The sequence below is a fragment of the Taudactylus pleione genome, unplaced genomic scaffold (assembly GCF_031769625.1).
Source record: "Taudactylus pleione unplaced genomic scaffold, aTauple2 ptg000230l, whole genome shotgun sequence".
Lineage (NCBI taxonomy): Eukaryota > Metazoa > Chordata > Amphibia > Anura > Myobatrachidae > Taudactylus > Taudactylus pleione.
The window spans coordinates 3,550,116-3,574,139 of NW_028284632.1; the positions used below are offsets into that span (position 1 = coordinate 3,550,116).

Sequence of the window (24,024 nt, forward strand, 5' to 3'; positions counted from 1 at the left end):
AAGGGGTTTGTTCTGTAGGATATATTACTATCCCTAATATATGTATATACATGACAGTTTTCTTGGCCCAGCTGGCTGCTCTTCATTTATTCTCCATACCTAAAGCATCTGATGTAACTATGGCTCCACGGGTAGCTCCAGCTTACCTTTATAGATAGATAACCTAAAAGTGAGTCCTGCCTATAAGTACTGTGTGTTATTGCTATAAAGTCAGAACTTTTGTCTGGGCAACTTTCTCCCTTTGTGTTAGAATTCACCACGGATGTGTCCCGAATCTGTAGCTCGTCTTTGTGACCTGCTCTCTCTGCTCTCTCCCACACATTAATCACGTTAAGGCATATAAATGTACTCTGATTTATCTACATCATAAGAACCTTAAACCATTTTAGTACCCCCTCTTTACACAATTTATTACTCTCATTTTGAGCACAGAACTCCAGGTGAAACCTGTAATCTATAAACTGATTTGAAACCCTGTCGGCTACTAACAAATCTGTGCGAGACGTCAGTAGCTCTGTCCCCGTACAACCTGGAAATCCTGCTGACTCCAGTACCTTGCATGCCTCTTCTCACCAGAACAAAACTGCTGCTCGCCTAATTCAGAGCTGAAATGATATGTTTTATACCCGTCCCCCAGCTCTCGGGGCAACGGCACACCGCCGGCGCTGTCACTTGTACTCTTTTCACATAAAGACATCATTCATCTTTTTCTTGGTTTGAAGACTAAGGGGTATGTTGTATAGAGACTTCCAAAATGATTAGGCTTTGCCCATGAGAGTAGATTGCTATTTTATTCTTTATATAGTAGTAATATGAGAATAAACCCTGAGCAATGAGGTTATTATTTATTATCAGAGCATAGTGATGTTATAGGTTTATTATTGCTAATAACATAACCAATTTGTATGTTATAACACTATTGACATATCCTATGGTACTGGTGGAAGATCACCAACGATTGACAGTAAAAATAGGGTATGTGCGCTCTAATCGACAAACCTGGTGGTATTAATGGGAGCAGCTTAATGGTCGGGTCACCACTTAACCCAAAAGTGAACACATAAACAAGCAAGCATAAAAGCTTAGACCAGCGAGCGCTCAATCTTAAACAATAAGCTATGTAGCACTCTATACAATGTAAACCTATGTCTGTCGTGATTCCCCACAACAATCAATAGATAACCAGTGCTAAAATGAATGTGATATGTATAATAACAATACCGGATCAATCAAGAGCGTGGAAATACGTTTAATCTTATGTACAATTCGGACAGGTTGGTCTAAATGTACGGTAATGAAAAATAAATGAAATTAAATAAATGGAATAAAATAAGAAGTTCCAGCGATAAGTAAATAAATAAGTAAACGGACCAAACTGAACAGGAAATCTAAAATAAATAAGAATAAAGCTAGCACAATACACTAAAGTTGTAGAGCTGATCGTAGCATAACAATCTACAATGCAATTATCAAAAATAAGAAAAAATGAGTGCAATAAACAAATGACCACACGTGACACATAAGGAAGGGGAAGGAGAGTGGACAAGTGCGGGTGATACTGTAAATTATGTATCAGGGAACAAGTATTAAAATAATCCAGTTTGATAGCAAAGTTTAAAATGTTGGAATATAAAAATCTTGTGATGCAAAAATTCAGTTGACCATACAACTAAAGGATATATAATGCTGGAGTAGTACACGAGTCTTGATGCACCATATAATATCCGTGTCCTGTAAAAATCAGGCTGATGTAACTAACATAGTCCGGCATACACATAGAGGTCAGTCCTGAGAGGCACTTGAGTCCGAATTGCCTAGTCTGTGAGATAGTGAATACGGGTGACCCTGGCTCTGCAGTAGCCCGCACAATCAGCTTCACTGCTGCCCTCGGCCGCGGCGGCGTTAGGCGCACCATAGTAGCCTGCACGTGTATGGGGGATCCAGTGGGTGAGGGCGTCCACCAAACCGTCAGCGGGCACACCATCCCGATTGTAGGTGTTGGTGGGCTGTCCCCGCTCGCGACTGCTCCAGGCTGACCAGGTGCGCTCCTGCTAGGGCACCTCCAGCATGCATCCGGGCAGCAGTGAAGCTCCTTTAGTTGTATGGTCAACTGAATTTTTGCATCACAAGATTTTTATATTCCAACATTTTAAACTTTGCTATCCGACTGGATTATTTTAATACTTGTTCCCTGATACATCATTTACTGTATCACCCGCACTTGTCCACTCTCCTTCCCCTTCCTTATGTTTCACGTGTGGTCATTTGTTTATTGCATTCATTTTTTCTTATTTTTGATAATTGCATTGTAGATTGTTATGCTACGATCAGCTCTACAACTTTAGTGTATTGTGCTAGCTTTATTTTTTATTTATTTTAGATTTCCTGTTCAGTTTGGTCCGTTTACTTATTTATTTACTTATCGCTGGAACTTCTTATTTTATTCCATTTATTTAATTTCATTTATTTTTCATTACCGTACATTTAGACCAACCTGTCCGAATTGTACATAAGATTAAACGTATTTCCATGCTCTTGATTGATCCAGTATTGTTATTTATTATACATATCACATTCATTTTAGCACTGGTTATCTATTGATTGTTGTGGGGGATCACGACAGACATAGGTTTACATTGTATAGAGTGCTACATAGCTTATTGTTTAAGATTGAGCGCTCGCTGGTCTAAGCTTTTATGCTTGCTTGTTTATGTGTTTAGAAGATCACCAACGTTAGCTCTGTCATTGGTCCACAGTGCTAAACTTTTTCTTGTAGGAGAGTTCCAGCCAGTCAGTGTTCACTTGAGAAATACTGGGGCTATGGTGAGCAGGGGGCTTTTGGCTTAACCCTGTGGTCCCCGAATTGGGTGTCGTGGTACCCTAGAGTGCCACAGCACACAAACAGAAGTGCTACGGTTTGGTAGTCCAGGACCGCATCATATTATTTATGGTAAACTAAAGGCGCACATCCACTACTGCCCGATTAAACAGAGCGAGTGAACGACAGATTGGCCATGTTCGGGGGTTTGATGGAGGGTGCCTACACTGAACGACTGCGCAAAATCGTTATCGTTCAGTCTTTTCATTGTCGCTTAGAGGATGTGCCACATTAGGTGAGCAAAATTCACTTCATTTAAAAAAAAATTCTGAATTTCTTAATAGCAAAATCTTGGCTGTGGGTGGCCATGAAAAAATGCCGACACTAGGTCGCCGTGATTCAAAAAGTTTGGGAACCACTGGCTTAATCGTTTTCTGGTATCATGGGGGCTGTAGAAGGCTTGACAGGGGCCACATGAGTTTTATTCAACTACATCTCTGCCTTTAGCCTATTTAATAATCAAGATATATCCCTCCCAACACATAGTCAATAGAGTAGCTTTCCCCTATTTACTATAGATAAATACAGTTATTGAATTAACTAGAAGATACACGATTCAGTCTATAATGACGGAACTGCTAACTCTAAGCACTGACACTGTCATTATAAATGAATAGCCACTCCTATAGAATAACATATTACTAATACAGAACAAACTCTTATAGAGATGCTATTTGCACATTTCCTCTCCCAGTGCAGTCGCTTGGGGGAAACCTTTCAGCCTCCTCTTTCCTGGTTCTTTCCCATATATTGGAGTGTTTCTTGTTAATGCCAGACACCTCACCTTCTGCTGACCTTCAGCAGATTTATCCGTGGTGCTTTTCTGCCAGCTCAGCGTTTGATGTGTAAAAGGCGGACAGTTTAGGATGTTTCTGCAATCTTCCTCTTTTCCCAGGTGGTCTCCGAAGCGCTCGCTCCCTCTCATGGAACATGTATGCAGTGACAGTCGTCATTATAGATGGCCATTACACCCTCCTTCACATTCAGTAGCGTAAGCAGTGTATTGAAAGACTGCCTCACTCTATAATTATTTAAGAAAAATCAATACAGTAATAATTGTAAGAAAATGTTACCACACATGATTCTTGGTGCAGTAAACAAATTCCAATAGTATATTAAACCGCGTGTAAGCGATAAGTAATATGATTCCTAATAGGGATGATACAGAATTTGCATGAATACTCATTTCAGGGATATGGCTGTAATTACGCACGGCCTAGATTCATCTGTTCCCTGGAACTGAGTGAGACACACGTCAGATGGAGTTTACAGAATAACATTTACCTCACCGCAGTCATCTTGACTATCTTATTTTAATACCTGACAGTACCTACAGTATCCTTACTGGTTGTTCAGCTCTTGCAGCTACTGCAGACTGTTACTATCATTAATGTATATCGCCACACAAGTCTGCAGCACCTTACATGGTCTCTTTGGGAGCCTTGGTTCTAGCTTTCCTGGTCTCCTTTCCCCCTGTAATGGTTATAATGGGGGAGATGTACTAAGATCTGGAAAGTGATAAACTACCAGCCACTCAGCTCCTAACTGTCATGTTACAGGCTGTGTTTAAAAAGTGATAGTTAGGAGCTGATTGGTTGGTACGTTATCACTTTCCAGAGCTTAGTACATCTGCCCGTATGTGTTTCATTACTGTTCTGGGTAAAACAGGATGCTACGCCATAGGCTCAGGACTCAGCAGCTCAGAGCCTCCAGTCGCCAGTAGTGGACTGCAGTTATCATTATTGTTTATATAACGCCTCCATAGTACACATCACTGTACAGAGAATATGTATCATTCCCTTCAGTCTAAATCCGCGTAACCACTACGCAATGTTACTGAGCGATTGCACGATTACGACATCCTAATCGTCCACAAATTGGGCACTATTATGTCGGAAACGACCAGCGATGCGCGCTCCCACAATGTCTCTGCAGTGGGAAGGGGAACGACTGTACAATTGCAATGTCGTAATCGTACTGTCGTGCCGGTATCTACTGGTGGATACGCGGCTTAAGGGGTCTAGTTACTATAGGGAGAAATACCCTTAGTCTAGCAAAAATTAATATGAGGCTGCTTTCTATTTACCCAGCCCTACAATAGCTTAGTTATAAAGGATGACCGTGAAAGCAGGGTGCAATAGAGTAAAATTGCTTTAACACCTTTTTAAACTTCTTTTTAATAATTTTTCTTTTTCTTCTTATGTGTTTTTTTTTACGGTCTGCGCAATTTGTACTGGAAGCCCAAGACGGGCTTCTAGGTCAGTGCACAGAAGTCCCCCAAATGGTTCTTACCTCTGTCAGGCCACCATTACCGGGGAAAGGGGGAAGAGGGGGACCTCCGGTGACCTTTTAATGATATGTATATTATCTATCGCTGTGATATGCGGCAATGGTACCCTCTTCTATCGCCACTCTGATAAACCTCACTTGCAAAAATTATGGAGATGACATCTTAACACTGGTCATAGCAATGAAAAATAGGCATTGTATATACAGTATGAACCCATTGATACAACTTTAGTATTCAAATATTTTATGAGATGTTTAGATTATCTGTATACTGTTATGTAACATTTCTGTCAGTGTATACTGAGTGGTACATCCCCCTAGTGTAAGTTATGAGGGTATCAGAATGACCTGACTAGCTGAATCCTTCATGTATCTGTGACACTACTATTGATTTCCTGCATAGTATTTCCATCACAGCCTTCTCCCGCCTCAGCACTTCCTTATACTCCCTGAGAGTAGTGATGCAGAAAGTGATTATGAGCGTCCTAATGGCAGCATGATCTGTCACAGATTTGCTGCCCTCGTATTACTTATGCCTTAAATGACATATTCTGTGATATAGGCTCCAATCATAGTTATAGTTATATATCTGTCTCTGGTTATAAATATATTTCTTTGGTTATCAGGAAAAACAGTCCACTTCTGTAACAGGGGACTAGATAGCAGCTGCCATTTGAAAATAGCATCATTGGAAGCAGAGTGATGTGGGTGGGACTGTATAAGGATAGACCTTTGCAGTTGGTATTAATGCCCCACATCCCTGAGGTTGTGAGTTAAATTCCTGACTAAGGGACTATCTGTGTGGAGTTTGTATGTTCTTCCAGAGTTTGTGTGGATTTCCCTCAGATGCTCCAGTTTCTTCCCTCACTCAAGAAGCATACTGGTAGGTTATTTGGCTCTAGAGAAAAAAATAACCTTCGTGTGTCCATGTGATAGGGAATATAGATTCTAAGCTCCACTGGGGCAGGGACTTATGTAAAATACCGCCGGATGTTTGCCCGGCGGATGTTATACCAATGCCGGAAAGCAGAAAAGCAGGATCACGACTAAGGTAAGTTTCTAACTATCCCTACCCCCCCCCCCCCCCCTAACCTCCCCCTGTAAGTGCCTAATCCTAAACCCTCCTCCCCGCAGCCTAAACCTAACCCTGGGGGGGTGCCTAACCCTAACCTCCCCCCAGGGGTGCCTAACCCTCCCGGGTGGATGCCAAACCCTAAATCCCCCCCAGGAGCCCCTAACCTAACCCCCCCCCCCATGCGGCTACCCGCGCCCGGCTTACCTTCGTACGGTATGCCAGGCGTCGGGCTCCCGGTGTAGGTATAATGACAGGCGTCCAGATTTCGACGTCTGTCATTAGTCCCTAGCCGGGATTTGACTGTCAGGAACCCGGCGGTCGGCATTTCGACCGCTGGCTTCTTGACTGCATCCCCATGTAAATGATGGAAATATTATCTGTAAAGCGCTGTGTAACATTTGTGCGCTATATAAATATCTGTTCATAAATAGATCATGTCCATGAAATGGTTTGTTACATAAGGTTAATAAGTTATTTATTTAGCACAAACATACATTACACAGCACTTTACTGAGGATATTCTAGGGCATATGTATTATCCTTAAAAGTAGGTGAAAATATTAATTTCCACGTACTTTTGTAAAACATTTTGGCCCCATTCATTAAACAGGTAAAGTATGAGATTTCACTGTCATCGCTGAAGAGGACCATGGCCCCCATACACTGGTGTGGGGACCTCCTTATCACCCAATGATCAAACTCCGAAAATACATCATTTATGGAATTAGAGATGGGAAGGAGTACCGGGTTGCGAAGAGGGATCCGTTCGGATCCGTCAGCCCCTGTTCGGCTCAATCTGCTGGACATCAGGAGCTTCTTGAAAATGTGTGAATTCTAGTTCACTCATCCCCAATAACACTGCTGATCCAGACGCGACAGTGTTAAGGTTATTGAAGTAGGGGTCATAGGGAACGCGTGGACAACTGATTTTCGGATCAGCTCTTCCCGCACTGGAGCAATATTGAATTGTTGTGTTGTTTTAGTATCCACCACTGCTATCCGCAGCGAGTTGGATTATAAATGATCTCTGCCAACTGCATGATGAGTACAGCCCTTAATCATTCACATCAGTCCCTACCTGAGTGGAGTTTCCAATCTACATTACCTGTAACAAGTACACAAACACTAGGATTATTTTTGATTAGTGTTGTTAATAGCCAACTAAGCTACCAATATTTCTCTGGAGACCTTGAAAGCTCAGAGAGAACATACAAACTCCACACACAGATAGGGAGGTAGCACTGTTAGGTAGCAATGCAGTTATTCCCAGATGAAGGTGGCAGGACTCGGTAAACGTGTAGGGTCCCTGTGTGATGTCATAGTAATTAATAAAAGAAACAAACTCATAGTGGCTGTTGCAGAGTTGAACGCAAATATCAAATATGGGGCCTGATTCAGACCCACTCGCGAGCGGCTGTCCGCTCGCAAGTGGGTCGATGGTCTGCACTGAGCATGCGCACGACGGAGGGAGCTCCGTCGTGTGCATGCGCCAGACGCGACGAGCGAAGGACTTTCCTTCGCTCGTTGTGTCTGATCAAAGGGGGCGTGCTGTCGATGTTGATTGACAGCACGCCCCCTTTGGTGGGCGTGCCGGGGGCGTGCCTCCCTGACGGGGGCGTTCCCAAGGGAACGCCTACCGTCAGAAGCCGGCCCACTGACATCACTAGTGATGTCAGTGGGAGTGATTTTGGTTCTGATAGAGCCAAAATCACTCCGGGCCTTGCGGTTGAATAATTATGGAGGGCGGCCCTCATTCAGAGCGTGCGCTCTGCTCAGAGCGTACGGCTCTGAATGAGGGCCATGGTCATTGCAGAGTCGTGCGCATTTCACTCGCAATTCCACTTACATCCGAATTGGCAATGTACACTGAGATACAGTAATGAAGATAGGATTGCAGGTTATACAGAGTTGTACGTTCATGCAATTATGCCTGTTTTCAGATGTATCTATTGCACCACGAATAGGGCTGCTGCAGAGATTGGGTCCAACTTGCATTCAGCTCTGTATTGCCCCCACAGTATCCTCCTGATGTGACCCCAAAGCTTTGCTTCTGATCCAAGCGCCACTAATAGAAGGGTTAAATAGAATCAAAAACTATTAATGCCGGCCATCACACTCCGCCATCATGTTATAACATTTTCCAGAGTTAAATCACTTCTAAAGTTTTCTGTCACTCCAACAGGGTAAATGAACAATTCAGTGTATAGTATATTATATTATTAGTAATATTCATAGAGAAACATATACACTGTGTATGTTTCAAGTGGCCTAGATGAGGTTTGTTACAGAAGCAGATACTATACTTTAGGCTCATTGATTTACACAGAGACAACTGTATGCTAATAAAATACTTAGTACATAGCCTAATCATAATCCTACAGTAAAATAACAACAATAGCATTATACAGTAACTCAGGAGCACTAATTACCCAGGCCCGGGCTTGCTGAAGGGATCTGGCGGGGGGCCCTTCAGTCAATTAGAAACACATTTGAGTCATAGCTCGCTATATACTTTTAGTGGCAACATGTACATATACATTTCTGACTTGCAGAAATGTAATTCTTGTTTGGAAAGAACTTAAGGCCCCCATACATCAGCAATTGATTGCAGCAATCGTGCAATTTGCAATCGATTATGTATAAAAATCTTTCCCTTTTTCAATCGATTGTGGCAATTCTGCAATCTACAATTGATTGAAAAAGGGAAAGATTTTTATACACAATCAATTGCTGATATATGGGGGCCTTAACATTAAGGAGAAAACTAGCAGAAAAGAGACCATCATATCATATACACTGCTCAGCCATAACATTAAATCCACGGACAGGTGAATTAAATACAATTGATTATCTTGTTACAATGGCACCTGTCAAGGGGTGGGATATATTAGGCAGCAAGTGAACAGTCAGTTCAAGTTGATGTGTTGGAAGCAGGACAAATGGGCATGCGTGTGTGACTTTGACAAATTGTAATGATGACTGGGTCAGAACATCTCCAAAAATGGCAGGTTGGGTGATGTTCCTGGTATGCAGTGGTCCAAGGAAGGATGACCAGGGACATGGTCATGGGCGCCCAAGGCAGGTTGATGCACATGGGGAGTGAAGGCTAGCCCATCTGGTCCCATACAGAAGAGCTATTGATGCAGAGATTGCTGAGAAAGTGAATGCTGGCTATGATGAAAAGGTATTAGATAACACAGTGCATCGCAGCTTGCTGCGTATTCACAGACTGGTCAGAGTGCCCATTGTGACCAATGTTCACCACCGAAAGCGCCTACAATGGGCACGTGAGCATCAGAACTGGACCATGGAGCAATGGGAGAAGGTGGCCTGGTCTGCTGAATCACATACTCTTTGACATCAAGTGGACGACTGGGTGCGTGTGTGTCTTTTACCTGGGGAAGAGATGGCTTCAGGATGCACTATGGGAAGAAGGCAAGCCGACGGAGGCAGTGTGATGCCTTGGGCAATGTTCTGCTGGGAAACCTGGTTCCTGGCATTCGTGTGGATGTTACTTTAAAATGTACCACCTCCTAAACATTATTGCAGAACAAGTACACCTGTTCATGGCGACGGTATTCCCTGTCACACTGCAAAACTTGTTCAGGAATAGTTTAAGGAACATGACAAAGAGTTGAAGGTGTTGACTTGGCTTCCAAATTCCCCAGGTCTTAATTCGATCGAACATCTGTGGGATGTGCTGGAGAAACATGTCCGAGTCATGGAGGCCCCACCTCACACCTTACAGGACTTAAATAATCTGCTGTTAACATCCTGGTGCCAGATACCACAGGACACCTTCAGAAATCTTGGGGTGTCCATGCCTCAATGGGTCAGAGCCTTTTGCACGAGTGGGACCTATACAATTTTAGGCAGGTGGTTAATGGCTAATCTGTGTATGCCCCTTCTCTGGGCCATAACCACAATTAGTACATTTCTTCTGAGGCAGTCACTGGGTTGTTAAGAATTTGTAATACAACCTGGAACATGGCTGTGTTAGTTATTTAAAGTTAATGAAATCTAAATATATTCTCAATTTTATTCAGTGGTTAAATATGAGAAACCACAATCCAAGACCATCCGTAAAATGAAGGAGGTTTAATTCTAAAAAAAATATAAAAAATGTAATAATAATTCTGAGGATGAAGCCATAACGATTTTGTGGTCGCAACCTAAGGGCATTACCATTGCAGACCGACCCATGGTATATTCATAGTTCAGGATCAGTGCTTGTCACAATATTGATCTATTGACCACTGACAAATGCACTCAAGGCAATTATTACAAACGGTGGACGGACCATGTACCCCGCTTGTGTTTCCTACAATCCATCACAAGTCTGTAGAAACTGTTCATTACCCTGTTCCTGCGCCGTTGATTTGTTGCAAAATGTTTTTTTTACCTTTTATAAATATTTTTACTTGCGTACATATTTGCTGATACATTTTTATGTTGTACTAAAATTTTAAATATTTACTGACCTCATACTGATGGATTTTCGGTGACAGACTGACACATTAGTCAGACAGAATATCACAAAACATTTTGGGCGAATTACTAGAACACGAGGAAGTAAACAAACAAAGAAAATTAATGATGTCTTGCCTCCAGTGATGTCTTCATCGAAGACATTTTTTCTCAAAGGGTCGAAGAAGGCTGCAAAACATTAATTTTGATAAAGATGTTATTCGGGGAACAATAAGAGTGAAATACCATTACATTTGTTAAACAAAGTCACGGGCGTAGACTTTTATCATTGGACTCACACGGAGAAGATAATTTCAGCTATCAATTATTACTGGGTTCTGATTTGTTGAAATAAATGCATCTCTTGAAGTTCTTGAAACACTTATAAAATTTTAAATATTGTGTTTTAAACACTGCAGACCGTAAAACAGCATGCTGTATAGTCTTTTTTATCACATTAAAAATATAGTGTTTCTATCAATACTTCTAAAAAAAAAAAAAGAAAAGATTTTGACCACTTGGTTTGAAAAGGTTTCAGTGTCAGCAATTATTCTAGAGAAATAAAAGCCGCAGATACTATGAAGCTCACACATATAGGTGATTTGTACTGACCTGAGCTTCTCTGGCTACATGGGTGTATGACATACTGTAAACTGCATCCATGCTGCATCAGTGGCGTAGCTCCCGGAGGCAGTGGAAGCATTGACCTCTAGTTACCTCCTCTCAGGATTGAGGTAGGAGCAGTGGCAGACCACCAAGGGGGTTCTGAGCAATGACATCAGTGAACACTGTCTCTTTCACCTCTAGATGCCTGGTATATATTTATGCCCCTGTACTACATCATCATTGTTTTTAATTGCTTGTGTCTGTAATGTGGTTTTTACTGCTAGGGGATCCAGTGATTTGCCATGTTAAGTTAATTTGCGCTATCTTCATCAGATGGGTTTGGACCCTGCTTAATTACTGAAAATACCTGGCCATTGGACCGAAGATCCCTCTCTTGAGGAAAATGTGCCAAAAGGTAGTCTATAGGCTGCAGTGTCTAGCATCATCTAAAGATTGGTCAATTGGTCATTTTCACAGTCCCCATAGATCAATTGGTCATTTTCACAGTCCCCATAGAAAGTTATGGCGGATGCTTTTGCGAGCGAAATTAGAGGAACCTCAGCAGATATCTCTGACCCTGATGTTAAATGGCCCTCTACTAAATAATGGGTTCTCCGAAAACAGGCGTTTAATGGAGCATACACACGGTCAGATTTGTCAGACTTGTCAGATTTGTCAGATGAACGACTGAACGATTGAACGATTTGAACGATTTTACCAAAGTTTTGAACGATTTGAACGATTTGAACGATTGAACGATTTTTGACTGCATTAAAATGAGTGGAATCGTCCAAGTCTGACTGCAAACACATCAGATGTCAGAAATCGTTATCTGACCATCGGGAACGCGCATCGTTGATCGTCCATCGTTCAGGCATGTCAGATATGAACGATTTTCCTTCAGATATAAACGACTGAACGATTTTTAAATCGTTATCGTTCATATCTGAAGGAAAAATCTGATCGTGTGTATGCACCATAAGATCAGTAATAGATATTCCCCCAGGTCTGTTTTTTGGAGTGTTCTCATTGCGATAGACCGGTAAATTATTTTTCTTTCATTTTGTTTCGTTAGTGACAAGGTTCATACCAATTTCTGTAGCAGAACTTCACAGCCTACTCACTGAGAGCAATGCTCTGTGTCTCTAATTACAATGATTTTCCCCAGGACTCATGTAACTTATAACGCTGGCTTTATCAACCTCACCGTCTAATCAGATGAAGTCTGAGACTGCTTGGGGCCCAGCTCACTTCTCAGGCTTTGATGTACCTGCTACTGTACTTCTGAAGGAGATGACTGAGTGGTCGCTCTTTAAAGCAACCTTACAAAATCTGTTCATTAAATTATTTCCCAGCCTGCCAAAATGTGTAATCTTTCATTGACTCCTTTCCAGCCTCAGTTGTTTTTCACAAGCAGATTCCGCTGGGAATATTAATTCATACATAACATTTGCTGGGAATTACATGAGGGAGGGCAGAGATAGGCAACCTGTGTCCAACTCCTAGTCCATGGTTTTCAGATGCACTCCCAGCATGCTCTGCTGTCCTGTACTCCAATAATTGGGAATGTACATTATCTAGTGCAATATTTTGCCAGCTTCCTCCTACACTTAATACTTAATTTTTTATTTAATTAATAGAATTACTTCAGAAAAAGTAGAAGATTATCTGCTGTAAATGACCAAAAGACAGGTTTCAAGTATTATGCAAAGTTTACAGTGCCTTCAAATACAGCTACCAGTAGTAGTATCAGCTGTGTCTTAAGAGAGGAGAGGGCCCGTGTGCACTCCCCGTGCGGGGCCCCCTCCTCTCTCCCCGGTGGCCGGCAGCCGACTGACGCAGCTGGCCAGCCACTGGAGCATTAGTAGACTGGTCACTAGAGTGTGCCCGGAGTCTACTGCGCATGTGCTGAACACCGAAAAAATGCCCCCTGTGGCCATTTTCCGGTGTTCTGAGCAGCGCTGACACCCGACGCATGACCACGGACAGGTAGGGTGCATGGGTGTGCGGTGCGGGGCCCCACTGGACCCAGGGGCCCGTGTGTCCCGCACACACTGCACCCATTATAGATACGCCACTGAGTAGTATTCTATTTTGTCTATTCCGTTATGGGCAATGCGTGCAATGTGATGTTCCAGAACAGCACTTTGCGGCCATCTACATTGTCTCTTGTTCCTCCTTAGAGGAGCACAGGAAAATTAGCACTGTAGATGATACATCACGCCACATCTACCCTAATTAAATTGTATAATAGCGCATAGAAACTTACAATGTATTTACACATTCTCAAGGAACAAGTGTCCTAATGTAACACCCTTAATCAGGCACTGTGTGTCACCTAGCCCTCCAACCTTTGTTGCACATATATGCGGGTCTGACACAGTAGACGTCCCAGTATTGTCTGTAATATAAGGGAAGAGAAAGGGGGAGACTCTGAGCACTGGTGCCAAATAAATTAAGATGAAGGTAGAATTACTCCAAATGAATAAAAATGCAAATGCAGATAATAGTATTAGGGATGTATTATCCTTGTGGAGGTGCGCCCATTAGAGTAAGAACAGCATATAGAAAAATGGAAAGAAAGTACTCTCTTTTTTGGGGGGCACAAGTATCTACCTTGGATAGTAAAACTTAACTTTTAATGTTTTGTCATAAAAGAATCATAGGAAATGAAAAACTTAAATTCTAAACATACAATAATATACATACAATAATATACATACAATAATTGCACAACGTTATATTAAAAAAACGAACACTTGTGTCATATCAAACAGCACATCGAAGAGTTGTCAAGATTTATGTACAGTAAATAGATTTAATAATCCAAGGTACCAATACCACAATACAAAATGTAAGAGGAACCACCCCTAATTGGTTCTGATGCAGCTGTAGCCAAGGTGAAGATTTAAGTTTGTATATATATTTTATACAAGGGAAAAATATCCCAATATCTGTAAGATAAGCACAATCCAACCACATATGAATTTATAGCAGATGATTAACAGTTAGTAATCTATAATCTTCTGAGGAGGAAAAAAAGCAAACATGAATATTCAGATCACAATTTAGGACAGCATTTTCCTCATATATCAATCATCTCAACATAGTATCTTTTTTATGCATCTGTAAAGTAAATATTCTTTCAGACTTGGTGCAAAATATCTATGTAGGAGTCAAATTGTGGATGGATGTAGTAAAGGCCCCCATACATCAGCAATCTGAAAACCACAATTGAACAATTTGAAGATTTATTGCCCGATCTTAGGATTTCCCAATCGAGCAATCTGCGCCCATACACTACAGATCTTTTTCAGTGATTTGCAGATCGATTGCAGCAAATACAGATCTGGCAATCTTGAAAGGCCCATCATTTTCATGGTAACGGTCTGCAAATCTACTGATCATGGCCATACACTAGCAATCTACAGCCACAATCCATCTGTGAAATCCAACATGTTGGACAATCTGATTAAACAATTCCAATCACTTTTTGGTTGCAATCTGCGATCTGTGAAGCCCATACATTGCAGATTTTTATACACAATCGATTGCTAATTGCACGATTGCTGCAATCCATCTCTGATGTATGGGGGCCTTTACACTAGTCTGGATTGTTAAGGTGTGGTAAAGGCAGTAATATATACCACAGTAATTAGTATCAGGTGAGTACCAAAAGGGATAGTGAAAAAAATATACTGTTCAGTATAGTATGGTGCAAGTGGCTGCTGTATCCCATATACAGGTGTAGTTAATGGGGTATGAGCGGACCTGCCTCCTATACCCTGGCAGTATGAAGAAAGATGTTGGCATCTGCTGTTTATCCGGTCTACCTCACTGGTAGTCTGGTGGCGTATCTATAATGGGTGCAGTGTGTGCGGGGCACACTGGCCCCCGCACCGCACACCCTGCACCCATATTGTTTTAAACTTACCTGTCCGTAGTCCCGCGTTGGGTGTCAGCGCTGCTCAGAACACCGGAAAATGGCAGCTGCAGCCATTTTTCCGGCGTTCTGTGCATGCGCAGTAGACTCCGGGCACACTCTAGTGCCCGGAGTCTACTAGTGCTCCGGTGGCGAGCCAGCCGCGTCAGTCGGCTGCCGGCCACTGGGGAGAGAGGAGGGGCCCCGCACGGGGAGTGCACACGGGCCCCCTCCTCTCTTAAGACGCCCCTGCATCTGCTATAAATTCATATGTGGTTTGATTGTGCTTATCTTACAGATATTGGGATATTTTTACCTTGTATAAAATATATATACAAATTTAAAACTTTACCTTGGCTACAGCTGCATCAGAACCGATTAGGGGTGGTTCCCCTTACATTTTGTATTGTGGTAAATTAAATCTATTTACATAAATCTTGACCACACTCTGATGTGCTGTTTGATATGATACAAGTGATTGCTTTTTTTAATATAACCTTGTGCAATTATTGTATGTATAGTATATTATTGTATGTTTATCATTTAAGTTTTTCATTTCCTATGATTCTTTTATGACAAAATATTAAAAGATAAGTTTTACTATCCAAGGTAGATTCTTGTGCCCCAAAAAAGAGAGTACTTTTTCCCTTTTTCTATATGTCCCAGTATTGTCGCAAGTTCTACTTCACCGGAGATGTTATAGTCATTATTAAAGGGAAGTAGTCCTATTGATGACAGGGGCTCAGAGAGAGGGGGGTGATTACTAATTACCCGGCCCAGGTCTGTTGTGGAAGCCTGGGCCTGCTGAGGGGGGGGCCAAATGTCCTCCCTTGCAGCTTTTTACATTGATGGATTTCCCAGACTTTGGTCACGCACCCTCAGTACCCAGGTCCCAGGGATGTTTCAACGGCCCTGATTGGCGACAGTCACTTTTGTCAACAGTGAATACTGTATACCAATGACATAATAATGACAGTTGTAATGTTGTTTAAAGCATTTTAACCGTGTTGGCATTATAGCTGTAACATGATAATGTATCAAGTTATGTCGACTAAAGTTATTTATTTAATTTTGCAGTTTTTTGTTGTTGTTTTTTTACCAATTTTTTTTTTTTTTCCTTATTTTGTAAATTAATTAATAAAAAAAAAAATTTAATGAAGTCTGCAGTTTAAAATAGCGAACAATATGGAGATAAGGGCACATACAAAGTTGGGGACCATTATTGGCTTACTTTCTGAATGTTGATCAGAGTTCATGGGGGTAGGCTGAAAAGTGAAACCGTGAAAAGGAATGCGACTGTAAACCTGTAAATGTTGCAAGATTGTAGCAGGGTTCTATTTAGTAAATTGTTACCACTATCTTCGTTTAGCATCACGCTTGTCCTTCCATGCTGGAGGACATCCTAAATCAAGATTTCACAACCAAAGATTATAATTAGCACATCATAAACCTCCTATGCATACATCGCACTCATCTGTTCTTCTGAAGTAATACCTGGCATATAATTGCCCCACTGTTACCTAGCCTGACTCTCTTTCTAACATGGATATAATTCACAGCATCACCTCACACAAGTGACATCACTGAGGCAAGAGGCACTTTTCGCTGAATACCTCAGTGAAGTGACTTAAGGTGGGTACATATTAAACGATTGGGCCAACACATCATGCACTTCGGCAAATGTGTACGCACTATGTTGAACCATGCGCGATCCCGCGGGGTCATTCATCACATCGACAGATCGAGCCTACATGCTTCTCAATCTGTCACTTTGACGAATGACCCCATGCTTGTGGAAGCGGCGGGGGAACGACCTATCATGCGGCCGTTCATGAGAATTTGCGGTGTCAATTGACCACACGATATGTCGTCTGTCGCATCTGTCGTCAGCTGGGTACACAGGTCATCTAATGTGTACCCAGCTTTAAGGTTCCTAGTACATTGATAGGCTCATGTCTATCATCGCAGCCCACAAAATGGCTGCCTCTAATGCTCGCAGACCATAAGTACATTAAAACGTCTCTATTTCCCTGACCTTATATTGCTCTATGTTTTATAGTCTCTCCCTGGAATTACAGATCAAATGGAATCCATGGTGCTTCTCCGGTGGCAATAGGACCAGAAAATACAGACATGGCTGGAACAAATGAAGGTCAGACTTCCTTTATATGAATAAATAATAAAAGCACATCATCAGAATTCCTGCAGCTAATTCTGTATAGTATTGAAAGATGACCTTTTTGCTTTTTATGCAGAATGCAGAAATGTTTTTATGCACACTCCGTTGAATGGTATTTTTACATATTTATTCATAACCATTATATTGAGACAGTAATTTGTTAAGTGGGAATATAAAATTACTTTAGCAGTTTAAACCAGGCATGTGAATTCTTGTCAGGGGCACATTCATCCCTCATTCTTCTAGTCTCTGTCTGTTTCTTCAGAGAGTCTGATTTCATTCAGCCAGAACTCTTTTACTTACTTTATACCATCTTGTTTTTTTGGGAGTTCTTCTATTCCTCGGCAGCTCATCATTTTTATGCTAGTTTTATTACATTTATTTTAAGAAATGAAATAATATATATATATATATATATATATATATATTTCAGGTTCCATAGGGTTCCACAGGATACCTTGGGGGTATAGGCGATGGCGGCAGACATTAAGGCACCACAGAGTTAAAAATCTTCCATCCTCCCAGGATGCACTGGGGTCCCTCTCCTATGCCCCGCCCCCGAGCCTCAGGCACTCAGTTTTCGTCGGTGCCTGGCCGAAGTCGGATGCACTGTACAGAGTGGGGGTCTCTAAGGCCCCTGAAGTTTTTCAACACAGCTGTGGCTGCACACCTAACGAGTGAACAACATGGACAGTCAATTCTGACGTCCATGTCGTCGCTCCTACACCCCGCTGGTGCTAGAACGCCGGTACTGATCCGGGGATTCTGGTGGGTAACTGGGGTCACAGCTAGCGGTGACCCCGGTTGCCTGGTCTGTGGCCGGACTCAAGGGGATTGCAGGTAAGCGGCGAGGTCCCGCGGCGGGTCCTCGCCGAATAACACAGTCCTTAGTCCCCAGGCAGGGGGCTCCCTGGGGACTATCTGCAGTGTGGACCAGGCTACTGATCCCTGCGCTTCCACTACCCCCTGGGACAGCGGGCTTGACAGAAACAGTAATGTCCAGAGTCCCAGGGGTTAAATGCATGCCAGGGGAGCGCGCTTTCCCTGCTCGGCAGCCGGCGCCTCCCCCGCTGCACATGGCCTCTCCACTGTGGTTAGGCATCTGCATGCGCTCCTCCCCCGGACCAGCCTCATTTCTGCTCCTCGGTGGCTATTTTCTGAACTTGGCAAGTGCTACTGGACGCTGATAACGGCGGCATCGTGGTCTGGGTCCGCCCGCATACCTCTCCTCCGGTGCAAGGTCAGTGTATGCAGCGCTGTTTCCTACCAGACTCGGGTCTGTGTAGTTGATAAAGCGCAGATAGTGCAGGGTTTTTGTATTCTGCATTGTATGTGACTTAATGCTAGCTGCTGCCTGTTACTTTCACTTTCACAACTGTCAGTCAGTTTTTTTTAACTATCCCTTTCTTCTCTGCTAAAGCCCTTGCGGTGCGGTGTTGCAAGGAGGTTATTACCTCATTATACAGTTTATTGTGAGCTCCGGGTCACACAGGATGTCTGACAGTGAGTTTGAGTTCTCCACTCAGCCTAAGTGTACTATATGCTTCGTACCATTGGCAGAGGGTGATGGTAACTCTGATGGGTTTTGTACGGCGTGTCTTAGACGGGCACGGCCAATTTCTGTCACTGCACCTGCGCAGGAGCTACCGTGGGCTTGTTTTGCTAGGCACTTACAACCCTTGTGGGCCAGCTGGCGACATCCCCTGCGTTTCCCCAGATGGGGGTCTCACAGCAGTCTATGGTGTCGTCCCCTATTCAGGGGTTCCCTAGACAGTTGGTAGTACCTCACTTTCCCGATATCACCCCCTCATGTCATCCATGAACCTGCGTGGGTTAGCTCATTGTCTACCTTTGTGCAACATCTGTCGGATGTTTTGCAAGGGGAGTCGTCATTGCGGCCGCAGAAGCGCCAGCTGCAACCTCAGCATGATCAGGGTGATCAGGATGATGTGACGACAAGTGACGGTGAGATGTTGGACCTGTCTGACCCAGACACTTCCCGTAATAAAGAGACGGAGTCTAAGGTCTATATACCAGGTCTCATACGTACGGTGTGCACGGCCTTGATTATAGAGGATGACGTAACTCCTGTAGCCAAATCAAAATATGCCTTTTTCAGGGATATTAAAGGTGATGCTACGGTGTTTCCCCTATCTGGTCAGCTAGTGGATCATTTAGAGGAGGCGTGGAAAACGCCCGGTAAACGTTACCAACCCCCTAGATGTATGGCGGTGGCATACCCTTTTTGCAAAAAAATTATTTTTCAAAATGGGAGAAACCGCCACGAGTGGATTCCCACGTCACACGTCTAGTAAGAAGTGCTACATTGCCAATACCCTCCATGTCCTCCTTAAAGGATCCCACAGATCGCAAGGTGAAATATGTCTAAAATCTATGTATTCCCTTGCAGGAGGTGTGTCCAGACCGGCTATGGCCGTGTGCTGGGTGGCTAGAGCCATAGAACAGTGGGCTGATACCCTGGAGGCATCCCTGGACCCAAACTTGTCACCTGAGCAGGTGAAGTTGGTGGGTAATTTAAGGGACTCAGCTACCTACATTAATGAGGCAGCGTTAGATATGGGCCTGCTTCCGTCTAGGATCTCCTTGGCAGGCTCGTCGTATCCTGTGGTTGCGGTCTTGGAAGGCAGATGCTGATTCCAAAAAGGGTTTGGAGGGTTTACCCTCTCTCTTTTTATCCTCTTCCGGCCTATGGCTTGTGACGAAACTGAGTGACTGAGGCTCGGGGGCGGGGTATAGGAGAGGGACCCCAGTGCATCCTGGGAGGATGGAAGATTTTTAACTCTGTGGTGCCTGGATGTCTGCCGCCATCGCCTATACCCCAAGGTATCCTGTGGAACCCTATGGACTTCGTAGAAATAGAGATAACAAGAGTAAGTTCTTACCATATCTCATATTATATATATATATAAATCACAGGGGCTCTGCACTCACCATAATAACTAACAATAATAATAATAATAAACATAATAAACAGTGGGGTTTTGGTTCATGAATTGATAATGCATTTAAGCTTGCAGCCCCCGTCACGGGACTCCACTTTACTGCAAGTCCCTACTCTATTGCTCAGAATTATAACATGGACATAGCCATCACATTAGTGTTAAATTCAGGGTATGCTATCATGTTGCACCCCAAATCTAGGAATGGTGAGTGCCGCTGATTAGTGCTTTTTATACATATATATATATATATATATATATATATATATATATATATATGTTGTTTAGATTTCCTCTTATATCTAGTTAAACTCTTGCTAGGTTTATATTCACTTCATTTCAGTGTCATTAAAGGTAGCACTCGCTAACCGAAGCACCGGATCTGATCTAAATGCTGATTGTTGTATATGTGTACAAAGAGTCTTGGTCATGGTTAAAAAATATAACAAAGGCACATTTATTCACTATAATACAGTGTAGTTTTAGTTTGTGTAATGTTATACACCAAATTTTATATGGCATCATAGTGGAAGGCAGGTATATTTGCCCTAGATTCCTGACCTATGTCTTTTGAATCCTCAGGAAGGTGTCCTGACATTTCTACTCGTAGCCCCCCGTGCTGCTGAGCACAAATGACTGAGAAGCGACCGCTTTCAGCACTAAAACGGGACGTTTCGCGGGCGCGAGAGTGTCCCGTCATTTTGACGGGCTGCTAACTACTAATAAAAATATAAATGACTGGAATTAAAATGCAGTTTTATATTTAAAATTGCAATAACTGGAAATAGCAGAAAAAACTTGTTTGCCCCCCCGCTGCCACCGGGGTATTCCTGACGCCAGCCAGCCTTAGGCATCAATTCAGAGCAAAACCTTAAGCACCACCATCAAGATTGGTTTATCGTTATTTATTTACTAGCATGTTATTATGCCAGAGTCTACAGCTTAATGCATAAGACGCAGTTCCAAAGCAGCTAGGGAGAAGCCGGCTGCATGGTCTTTTTATGAAACAGGAAAATGAATTAATACAACAAGAATAAAAACAAATCTACAGAATGTGGAAGTACAAATCCAACTTGTTTGTAAGTGCAATCCCCTGGTCTGGGCAGGATTCAGCAGCAGGTGATAGTCCGAGAAGAGTTTCCTATATGTAGTTACTGGTCTCCTCCTGACTCCAATTTAGTCTGCGGCTTCGGTTCAGGAGCTTGGTCTGTGACAGCAAACACATAGTGAAGGACTGAGATGCGCGTGGCCCTATTAGCAGGACTGAGAACTCACTTTCCAGCCCGTGTTCGGAGCATGCTCCGTCCTACTTTCTGCTTTCCCCGATGCTTCTTTTTATTTGCCTGTTTGACTTTTCAAGGCCTCTACAATAAAACCATTTGAGGGTAGGATTGCTATTTCAGCAGCGGAAGCTCTAGTTTAAATCAGTCTGACTGTTTTTATTTTTTCCTCACTGTAAGCCACAGACCTTGGGAGAAGTGTAGTAATACGACTGAAAAGTTTGTTGTATTATGAAAGTCTGTTTTTAGGAGTCAGGTGCCGCCACCAGGGGCGGAAGGCGAGGGAGCGACACCTAGGGACACCTAGATAGGTGCCCACCTGATAGATGTTACAATGTGCATGAAGGGAGTGGGTGCAGCGGGGAACTGCCCAGGGCATTGATACAGCATTGGGAAAGTAACAATGCTTTTAAATGTCAATGCCAGTCAATGGTATATATCTATTATAGGTGATTGTGACATGAGGGATAATAATGGCATAAGGTGCACATATGTACAGGACAGGGTGGGGGAGACATAAAGAGGAGTATTGAGGGAATGGGTAGAATTCCTGGAGTATTGAGGGAATGCTATTCCGGATTTCTTGGAATAACCAGCGACACAATTCCTGTAACGCACTCTCGCCATGACTCTATAACCAATGCTTACTGAGATGTTTACAGATGTGTCCTCATACATCTAGCCTCAATATGCTATGTGTTGTGATTGCGCCACCAGGTCTCATGAGTCACGCATCTTTTTATACCCAAAAATGCATCCTAGTTGCAATGCGATGCGACTAGGACGCACCAGGAGACTGCACTGATTAATTTGACATGCGTCACTTGTATATCTGTGTGCGACTCAGTCTGTATAACGAAGCACAAGGGAACTTGGCGTGGAAAAGAGCTGCGGGCGCTGCATCATGGCTATAGATTCAGACTCCGTGGCACAAAGATATACAGGTTGAGTCTCCCATATCCAAATATTCCGAAATATGGAATAATTTTAGCATGACTGAGATAGTGAAACCTTTGATATTTGATGGTTCAATGTACACAAACTTTGTTCAAGGCACAAAATTATAAAAAATTAAGTATAAAATGACCTATAGGCTGTGTGTATATAACTAAGTGTATATTGTGTAAAATTACCTTCAGGCTGTGTGTATAATGTGTATATAGAACATAAATGCATTCTGTGTTTAGATTTGGGACCTATTCCTAAGACATTTCAATATGGTATACAAATTCCAAAATACAGAATATTCCGATATCCAAAATACCCCTGGTCCCAAGCATTTTGGATATGGGAGACTCAACCTGTACAAGTGTCACATAGTATATTTATCAGTGCAGTCTCCTGACGTGTCTTAATGGCACTGCATTGTGACTTAGGCCCGTGTTCAATTTGGAGCGAAAAGCCATTTTCGCGTGTTTTTGGCGAAAACTTTTTGCTGATGACGTCATTTTCGCCTGTTTTGATTTTACCCCGTATTCAATTTGGAAGACTTTTCGCCTAGGCGGAGACTCAATGCAATGTAATAGGCGAAAAATTTTCACTATGAACACCAGACGGAAAAAAGTGCAGAATTGGGGTTTTGGGGTGCAATGTTGCGGAAACCCCCGTGCAGCCTTCAGTCAGTCCCCCAAAGGTAAACTGCGTCAAAACAATAAAAAAAAAAAACACTTGGGGACACCCCAAAAAAATCACTCTGGATTTGGGGGCAAAAAAAAAAATGTTTGGGGACAAAGATAAAAAACTAGCGAACTTGACTCTGGGGGGTCCCCAAGTGTGCCCCAGGTGTTTTTTTCATTGCAGGTGTTTGCGGCAGGTGGATTTTTCACGATTTTTCCAACTTCACTTTAGCAACTTTAAAATATGCTGACCCCCATTTTCAAGTACCCCAAATTTGCTGGGATAAATTATTTTCTGCAAAAAGTACTCCTGAATACTATTCTGCACCACCTATACAAAAACGCTATTTAGCAGCTATTGAGCCCATTTAAAAACACCAAATACCTTCAGCAAGCCAAATCGGGGGGGTACCATAGCTAACCCCCATGTCAGAGCATGTTTTGGGGGGTGTCAGGCTGATTTCCCCAAATCTGAAAGGACTTTCCGCTTGTTTGAGTTTCGCCGGGTCCCATTTTCGCGTCCTTCGAAATTGAATACGGCGAAAAGCAGGCGCGCGCGGAAAGTGTTTTCTCTAAAAACACGCGATGTAGGCGGAAAGTCCGGCAGGCGAAAAGTCTGTGATTTTTCGCCTCAAATTGAATACGGGCCTTAGACGCATTTTTGAGACAAAACAACACTCAGCACAAGCAGAGTTGCACAGGACCTGGCACGCCCAAAAGGGCTGTTTAGCGTGAATGTATGAGGACACATC

The 24,024-nt window shown here is 42.8% G+C and overlaps 2 protein-coding genes across 2 annotated transcripts in view; both read left to right on the forward strand.

Annotated features, from left to right (window-relative positions):
• Positions 1–24,024, forward strand: part of AGBL4 (AGBL carboxypeptidase 4) — a 2,679,639-nt gene that overhangs the window by 1,966,989 nt on the left and 688,626 nt on the right. The gene's annotated exons all lie outside the window — the stretch shown is intronic.
• Positions 1–24,024, forward strand: part of BEND5 (BEN domain containing 5) — a 59,136-nt gene that overhangs the window by 20,538 nt on the left and 14,574 nt on the right. The window contains exon 4 of the mRNA XM_088479300.1: positions 17,297–17,389. Coding sequence (XP_088335426.1) covers positions 17,297–17,389 — 93 coding nt within the window. The remainder of the gene's footprint in view (positions 1–17,296; positions 17,390–24,024) is intronic.